General features: G+C 48.0%; 1 protein-coding gene across 1 annotated transcript; it reads right to left on the bottom strand.

Moving 5' to 3' along the window:
* Positions 1-3,311: 3,311 nt before the first annotated feature.
* ZCCHC3 (zinc finger CCHC-type containing 3) lies at positions 3,312-6,310 on the bottom strand. Its single transcript, XM_006192544.3, has one exon. It carries the CDS (start codon positions 6,027-6,029, stop codon positions 4,803-4,805), a length of 1,227 nt encoding a protein of 408 aa, XP_006192606.2. The 5' UTR covers positions 6,030-6,310; the 3' UTR covers positions 3,312-4,802.
* Positions 6,311-9,089: the final 2,779 nt, after the last annotated feature.

The following is a 9,089-nucleotide window of genomic DNA, read 5'->3' on the forward strand; positions in this document are numbered from 1 at the left end:
ATAAAAGAATGAAGCAATAGAATAAAAAATATCAGAGCATACCATCCACAGGGATAATTCTATTTCTTTATGTATATAAACTTACTGCTTTATATATAAGTATACACATGTATGTGTCTGATGGCTGCAATGTAAAATGTATATCTTACTTGTGCGATGCAGTTAAACAGTTTGAAAACCATTGCTATAAGACATCCATGTTTATTTCTCAAGCCCAGAACCCTCCTTAGAACCTAAGACCTATGGATATTGAAACATCCATTCCACACCTTCTCTTAGACATCCTCTATAGATACCTCAAACTCAACACAGCCAAAATTAAACTCAAGACCTTTGTTCCAAACTTGGATTTTCTCCTTTGTTTTGCAACTTAGGGAATGGCCCCACCATCTACCCAATTGCAGAAGCTGGAAACCTGGGTGTCATCCTTGGTACTTAACCTTTCCTCCAGCCTGTGTCTGAATCTTATTGATTTAAACTCCTAAAAATCTCTTGACCCTGCCTGCTTTTCTTAATCTCCATCATCCAGGTCCAAGTTACCCTCATCTGTCACCTTGGTAAACTGGACTGCTTCCTACTTGGGCTTCCCTCCGACCCATTCTCTACAAAGTATTATGAATGGGCTTTTAAGAATATTATCCTGATCTATCACTTCCTTGCTTAAAAATCTTTCAGTGGCACCTCGTCATTCTTAGACTCAAATTCTAAACCAGGCTGCCTAGCACCCTCAAGATCTCCAGCCTTACTTTGTAGCATTATCTCCCTCCCCGTCTCTGCACTGTAGCCACAGTGGCTGTATCAGATGTGATCAGTTGGCGGATTGCTTCCAGTCCCACTTTTTATGTGTCTTCTGTGCCTCACATGCTGAAAAGCAAAAATAATTCCTGACTCCCTTGCAGCTAAGGTTCCAGCAATTAGGTGTACTTGCATGAGGTTTGAAAGGTGGAAGTAGGCAGAAGTCAAACAATTTTAGTTGTTTTTGCTTGTAGGTAAGATTGTGGAGACACTAGAATATGGTCTGTGACTTCAAGGAATTGGCATTTCACTGTTCTAGCAGTAACACTGGCAGTGGCATCCTGTCCTTGGTGGCAGTTTCCGCAGTATGTCCTCAAACTCAGCCTTTCCAGTGATGGCCTCCTGGCTCCTTTCTGACTATGAAAGCGGTGGTATCTCCACTGGTAGGTCAGTTCTGTGGTGTTCTGGGAGTCATTCCAGCCTAGAGACCATCACTTTCTTCAATACCTAGAATGGTTTCTGTTTCTGAGCACTGGACTACTTTTGTTTTCTAGAATTGGCCATGCCTCCTCCCACTATAGGGTTGTTATATTTGTTACCCCGTAGGCAAATGTAGGCTAATACCATGGCCACCACTAAACCCCCACCTCATCTCTCAATTAACTCTTTATATACTCTTGATCTCAGTTCAAACATTTTGTCTGGGAAGTTATCCCCGATCCCCCAAGACCAGATCAGTTTTCCTTGTTAAACGTATCACTCCATCTGTTTCTTTCAATGTATTATCATAGATTATAACTATGTATTTGTGTGACTCTAGACTTTGAGACACAGGGGACTTGACTATTTTGCTGTATTCCATTGCCTTAAAAGAGATGGTGCATTTAAAACACAGTGTGTTAAATGAATGAATGGAATGGAGGCGGCTAGAGAGGAGGGTGTTAGGACAAAATCAAGCCTCTTGTAACACTGATAAGCCCTGTGTCACCTTCTCTTGGACTTTTCCCAAACATATCTTCCTGTGACTCTCTAGCCAGCCTGAACATGCCCTGTGCTTTAGCCTCCAGGTCTTTGCACAGGCTGCTATCTGTTGCTTGGATATGTCTTCCCTCTTCTCTTGACTCGTCTTCATCTTGCAGGTTTCAGTCAAGACATCACCATCTCTTCTAGGAGACCTATGCTTGAGACAATTCTATAGTCTTCTTCCAGAACATTTAAACATACTTAATATTATTTGAAAAACTGCTTATTACTTATCTGTATCTCACTCTGCAAGAGCACACCATCTTATTCATGGGTGAATGCAGAGAATCTTGCATGGGGCCTGGCTCTCATAGCCTTCAGGATTGTTGAAAGCTGAATGAATGAATGTCAGCTAAATCAGCCAAACTCAGTCTGGGGAATCTTGACACTTCCCCCACTAGGGGCCCATGAACAGTGGGAGACTGTAATTTGGGGGCTGTGAGATCAGGAGAGGAAGCTGGGGGAGGTTTGTTCCGCTCCAGCCAGTGGCTCAATCCCCAGAGCAGGCAGGAGGCCCTGGAGCAGATCCTGGGGGGGGGGGGGGAGGATGGGTAGGGAAACCATTTCTTCCTCTGCACTCTCCAGTTGGTTGGGGGGAGGGGCAGAGAGAGGGAAGATTCCTTCCAAGGAGGCTCACTGGCACAGTGCCTGCTCAGAGGAAGGGGGCAGGGACGATGATGAATGCAGGCTTTCTCCCAGCCTCCAGCCCTGTGAGGGAGGGTAACCTGTGGCAGAGACGGGAAAGATGAGGGGGAGAGAGAGGACAGGAGGGGGAATTGGGAAGGAAAGAGCGTGTTTGCCTTGGGAAACAGGAAGAAGGGCTGAGCTGGCTCTGAAAGGCAGGATTTCCAAGAGCCAACCAGACCTCAACCACACCAGGTCAACTCTGGAAACATCCTCAAATCACTGGGTCATAGAATCAATACACTGAGGACACTAATTCTTACGATCAGATCATCCTATCATCTCAGAGCTAGAAAATCTGTCAGACGGTTGTGTCTGCGGTTTCTAGCGCTAGCTTGGAGGAGGGACTCAGCTCTATTGGAAGTTTCCTGGACTCTTTCTTTCTTCCTCCCTTATAGCAGGAAGAGATGGCATTTTTTTTAAGCCTGTGAATACTGTGTATCCAATTCCAGAACACAATAATTTTAAGATGCTGAAGTGACATCTTACCTGGGGTCTTTCTCACTGGTTTGTAATCTCCAGGGCACAGTTCCTCTCACTCATGTTAGTACCATGCAGAACTGTGGTCTCAAACCTGGCTGCCCATCAGAATTGCTTGGGGGTGCTTACTAGAAATATTTTCACTCACTCCGGTGATTCTGATTCCTGGGAGCTGAGTTAGGGCTTAGCAGTGTGCTAAGTGACTGTGATGCACAGGGCTAGATAACAACTTCCTAGGGCCTGGGACAACATAGTAGGTGTTAAGTGTTGCCTGCAGGGGCTGGGTACGTATTTGCAGGGTAAACAAATGGTGTGTAGGAAGCCTGGGTTGAAACCAGAGTCTGTGTACCTATGCATCTAACAATGGGAAAAGAAATAGTGCAGCAGTGTTAGTAATACAAAAGATAAATATTTATTCAGAACAAAACTTTTAACAATCGATTTTACATTCTAAGCCACAAGGAAATAGCAAAACATAAAGCAGAGGAAAGACAAAAAACTAAAAGAAAAAGCAGCATACTGTCTTTTCTACTTTAACTTGTAACACTTAGTTGGCCCAATGCCCTTTTGCTTGCCTAGTTCACAAGTACATTTTAGAGTTAACAGCTCACTTGTAATAATTCCGGTTAAAACTGCCTTTCTCTTTAGAGTCAGGAGGTTGCAGATGAGCTCCAGTGAGCTGCTTCTCTGGGGTTTATAGCTACTGAGGCTAAGGTGCAAATGTAAACCTTTGGTAGGTTTCCTTACTCAGAAGCACCTCTATTTCTCATTGATGCCAATGAGTGGGGAAGGGTTAGGCCACAGAGGACCTGGCCCACCTTAATCCAGATATGGTACCCCAAGGAGCAAGGAGCACATCCTGTATTATGTTCCTTTGTCCCTTCCGTATCTCCTAAGAATTCAAAAGCCCCAGCTAAATCTTCTGCTTTCTCCCCCAGTTGATTTCTTAGCATTCTTCTGGGCTCATTATTCTGGAGAACAGACTTTCTGGACCCTCAAGTGTTGAGGAAAATGTTGTGAAGTGTGAGAGGTAGTGAAATGAGCACCAGGCTTGGGGGCAGGGAACTCTACTCTAGGCTAGCTCTGGCACCAGACAGCGGTGTGATTTTGACATATTCATTTAACCTCTCTGGATCTGTTTCATCGGTTGGAAAACCAGAGATTGGTCAAAATCAATTTTTCCATCTTTTTCAGCAGGAAAATTCTAGATTCCATGATTCTGTGAAGAATGGCTTCTGAGCCACAAAAAGCGCTGTCACAAAATCCAAGCATTTTAATGCCGTAAGAGAGGCCCTTGGCCACCATTCAGAGCTTATTGACTCAGATTACATACACTTCTAACAACACTGGTTTCACAAATTCTCAGACCACATAGATTAGAAGCAGCAAATTAAAAGGGGAAGGGACGAGTTGCAAAAGATAGACACCCTGACAGAAGCCACAGTCAACAATGTTCTCAATTCAACAAACAATGGTGGCGTGCCTACCATGTGCTGGGCCCTAATGCAGCGCACTAGCGCTGGGGCGTAAGGGCGAACATGGCAGCCCACAAGGTGAAAATATGGGAAGACGACAAGGCGTGGGGAGTAAAAGGTACCAGAAAAAAAATCCCCCAATACAAATATAAAAACAAAATATAAAAAAGGAAGGGGTGACATATCTGCACACGACAGTTCTCGGTAGTGTTACTGATGACAGAGTCACCAAATTCAGGAAAGGCTGACGTGGAGTAAACTCGGTTTAGGAAGGCAGAGCGAGATGTCTCTTGTAGGTTTAGGAAAATCTCCTTCAAAAACGATTAAAAAATGGTTTTAAAAAAGTTTTGGCACTTAAGAAGGGGTAAGCTGGCTCTGTGTTCACCGTGGCAGGCAAGCGGGTGTTCAGTGCCCGGCCACGCCGGTTAGCTGAGCTGCCACGGAATTGTGAACTGCTTTGGGACACTGGGCAAAGGCGTGTCCTCGTTTGCCACAGAGGTTGCACACGATGCCCTTCCGGCAGTAAGGGCTGAGGTGCCCCTCTTCCCCGCACCTGAAGCACCTGTCCTGTGTGCAGCTGCCGCTCATGTGGGTCCGGGAACCACATTTAAAGCACGTCTTGGGCTGCCCCTTGTACCAGCTGTAGCCCCTCTCGGCCCCCAGGAAGAAGGCCCCGGGCAGGTGCCTGACCCCGCCCTCCCCCTGGCGCAGCTCGATCTCGCACTTGTACTCCCCGGTCCAGATCCCAAACCTGTCGGTCACTTTCACCGGCACGGCCAGGACATCGCAGTGGCGCTTGAGCCAGGTCACGATGTCCTCCACGTCCACCGTCTCGTTCCGGAAGAGGATGAAGAGCGTCTTCAAGCTGGACTTGCTCCGCCCCAGCACCACAAAGTTCTCCCAGCAGTCCTCCTGTTCGCGCTTCTCCTCGTAGACGCGTAGGAACAGGGCCAGCTTCTCCGCCGAGCGGAAGCTCACGTCGAACTCGCGGCTGCCAGGGATCTGGATGACCGCGTAGATGTCGCTCGGGTCCATGCCTATGGAGCGCAGGATGAGCGCGCCCACCACGAAGTCCCGGGTCGGGCAGGCGCCCTCGTCTCCCTGGAAACAGATGCGCACGAGAAAGCGGCCCTTGCCCGGGCCCACCGCGGGGCCCGTTGCCGCCGCCTGCTCGTCCTGGGGGAGCCGCTCGGTCGCGTCCTCGGCCGCGCCGGGCCTGGCGGGGGCCGCCATGGCCGCCCCCTCCGCCTTCTTCCTCCTACCCGTCTCTGCTGAGCCCTTCTTCTTACGGACGTCCGCCGCCTCGCCGGGCGGGTCTCTCCGGCGGCCCTTCGTGTCCCCGCGGCCGGCCGGGGGGAAGTCACCGAGGCCCGGCGGCGCCAGGCCCGCGGAGGCGCCGAGCCCGCTGCCCGCGCCGCTGCCTGCGCCGCTGCCGCTTTCTTCCTCCCGCCGCGGCGGCCGGGACTCGCGGAACTCGCCCTTTTTCTCGGCCAGGTTCTTCACCACCTGGGCCCAGCCCATCTTCTCGCGGCCGCCCTCGGCCTCCTCGGCCCGGGCTGCTGGGCGCGCGGGGGGCAGGAGCTGCGGCCGCCCCCTCTTCCTCTCCTCCTCCGCGCCGCCGCCGGTGGCCATTTTACCTCCTTCCCAGCATCCTCCACTCGCTCCCGCAGCCAAAGGGCGCCCATCGCGCGCGCCCGCCCGCCCGGAGCTGTGGGGGTTTGGGCTTTTTTTTTTTTTTTTTTTTTGAAATTCGATGCTTCTCTCCCCCGCCCCGCCGAAGGTATTTACTTGAGGCCAGCGCCGGCCGGGAGCCCCCGGACAACGGCCCGGCTGCGTTTCCGCCAGTGCTCGCTCCAGCCACACCTACGCACCGAAGCTGGACGGGGAGCTTGGAGCGGGTCCCTGTCCCTTGCGAGGGTTTGGCAGCCTTGGGCCTCGCTCTCGAGGATTTGGTATTTCGCAAGCGGTCTTCGATGATTTCATTCAAGCAGCTTTACTAACGGCCCACAGCCCGAAGGCGGGACAGAACTGAGGAAGATTTCGCCCATTTTGTTTTCATTTTTGTAGTTTTTCAATTAAAAAAAAGAAAGACAAACCTGGCTTTCCCTCCTTCCAAAGCAGATCACAATGCATTATTTTAACAACGTTGGATTATGGGCATGTTCAAACATACAGGAAGTTGAAAGAATTTTGCAGTGAATATTTTACCTTTAACTTTTTAACTTTTAATTTTCTATCATTAACATTTTACTATACTTTATCATACTACACTTCTATCCATCAGTCCTTAGTTTTTGATACGTTTCCAAGTTTCCAAGTGAGTCATATGGCGTTATTTTTAAACAAGACCTCCATCATATTCATGATGACAATTCTGTTGAGCGCTATGTGCCCAGTACGGTTCTAAGCATGTTGCAAGCTTTATAACGTGGAATCTTCCAAAACAATGCTGTAATTATACCCATTTCACGGGAAGCAGGGGCTTGGAGATAGGGCTTAAATCACTTGGCCAAGTGGCGGAGTTAATAGGCAGCCCTATGTGTAGGTGGCTTGTATTTATTCTCCATCTTTGCTTCTGACATTGTGGATCAAGGACTGTTTTGATCAGACTTTACAGGAAACCTCATAAAGACACAGGTTCCCGAACTAAAGTTAGCACTGGACTCTCTGCTCCTCCCTCATCTGTCTGAACTGGTGCTTCAGCAAGACAGATAAAACTTGGGTGATTGAGGGGATGGGGTTAACATCACCTTTTGTCATCCTGCTTTCTTTACCATTCCTGCGTGGATTTCAGGATGCTCCAGTGAGCTTTAGTGAAAGAAAAGATGGATTGTGGAGTCAGGGAGACCCTAGTTTTAATCTGACTGCTTCAGATCTCAGCTTGATAACAGGTGGTGGGGGAGGCAATGACCTCAGTTTTCATAGCTCAATTTGCTCATCCATAACAAAGGGATATTAAAATCTACTTGCAGAGGACTAATGTGGGTATTCAAGGAGATAACATGTGTCAAAGATCTTGGTCCACAATGGATTTCTAGAAAAGGTTATTCTTCCTTTCTGCCTGTGTTGGATTCCTTCCTATTTCTTTTGCAGTTCTACTTAGTTTGGGAGTCCCTGTGACTTCTTAAGATGTTTCCCTTTACCCCAATTCCAGTTTTGGTCTCAGCATCTCCAATTCTTGTGCTGCTTGAACCTTCCAGTTCCCTCACTTCATAACCCCTCAGGGGCTTTCCTCCATCACTTCTCTACCACACATGCCCACGATAGATCGATAGTACTCAGATCGTTAACCAGAAACAAGGTCAGATTCACACATTCCACTCTTTCATTGAGGAGGATATTTACATAACAAAACAACCTGTCCGTTTTAAATAATCTCTTTTATTCCTCTTACCCTAACTCTCCACCTCAGCTAACCAGCACACAATCAAATATCTACAAGGGTCAGGGAAGTGCCTTAAATAAGGAAATGTGCTGGGGGAACTTATCTCAAGGGGCAGTTACTAGTCAACTCCAGCTGATTACTGCTCCCACTGTGGCCAGATCTTCCTGTTTTTAAAGAGAAGTCTGAACTCTGGTTTCTTTTTTTTAATGGGAAACATTCTTCCTTCTCCTTCTTCTTCAAGATTGTCTCAGCTATATTTGGATCCTCCGTATAAATTTTAGAACCAGCCTGCTGAGTTCCAGGAAACCACTTTTGGGGATTTTAATTAGACTTGCATTGCATTTATACAGCATTGCCATGTTATAATAATGAGTCTCCCCACTTATGACCCTAGCATTAAAAGGCTAGTTAGGAGCCTGTGGAGGAGGTATGATTTGATATGGACTTTGAAAGGAGAAGCAGGTTTTGGAGACCTAGACATTACCACTTTTTTTTGTGGGGGATAGGGGAGGCAATTAAGTTTATTTCTTTACTTACTTATTTTTGGAGGAGATTCTGGGGGCTGAACCTAGGACCTTGTGCATAAGCGCTCTACCACTTGAGCTACACCCTCCCCCCTGGAATGCACTTTTAAATCTATGCTCTATCTGGCAAATGTGGGGTGTGGAGAGAGAACTGGAGTGGGGCAAGGATGGCAGCAGGGACTATAGTCCAGGGGTGAAAGGAAAGTGGGGTGTATGTTTGTACTGGTGGTGGTAGTGATAAGTCGTCTGATTCCAGACATACTTTGAAGGTATTGCTGACAGATTTGGAGGTGGGATGTGAGATGAGTCAAAAGATGAGTTAATGGTCACTCCAGGAAGAGAGTTGCCATTATGAGTTAGGAGAAAATGTTTCTGGGGAAAGGTCGAGTGTCAGAGTTGCCTATTAGGTGTCCAGGTGGAGATGTTGAGTAGGCAGCTGGTTGTATGTGGCTGGAATTCAGTGGAAAGGCTGGAGATGTGACTCTGGGAGGCACCTGGGTAGAGGTGGCATCTGAAGTCACAAGACTGCAAGGGAGCATGAGTGGACTGATAAAGTATGGATAGAGACACAGAGAGGGCTGGGTCTCAGTCCTAGGGCAACCCAGGAATAAAGGGAGACCAGGAGGAACCAGTAAAGGAAAAGCGAAGGAGGTAGAAAGCAATCCAAGAGAGTGGTTTCCTGGACACCACGTTTAGAAAGTGTGTCAAGAAGGGAGTGATTTGTTATGTCAAATGCTGCAGGCGGACCAAGAAAGATGAACGTTGAGAGGTGACCACGGGGTC

The sequence above is a fragment of the Camelus ferus genome, chromosome 19 (genome assembly GCF_009834535.1).
Source record: "Camelus ferus isolate YT-003-E chromosome 19, BCGSAC_Cfer_1.0, whole genome shotgun sequence".
NCBI lineage: Eukaryota > Metazoa > Chordata > Mammalia > Artiodactyla > Camelidae > Camelus > Camelus ferus.

Excerpts from the sequence above, each read along its gene's own strand:
- ZCCHC3 (XM_006192544.3), bottom strand. The coding sequence starts at position 6,029 with ATGGCCACCGGCGGCGGCGCGGAGGAGGAGAGGAAGAGGGGGCGGCCG.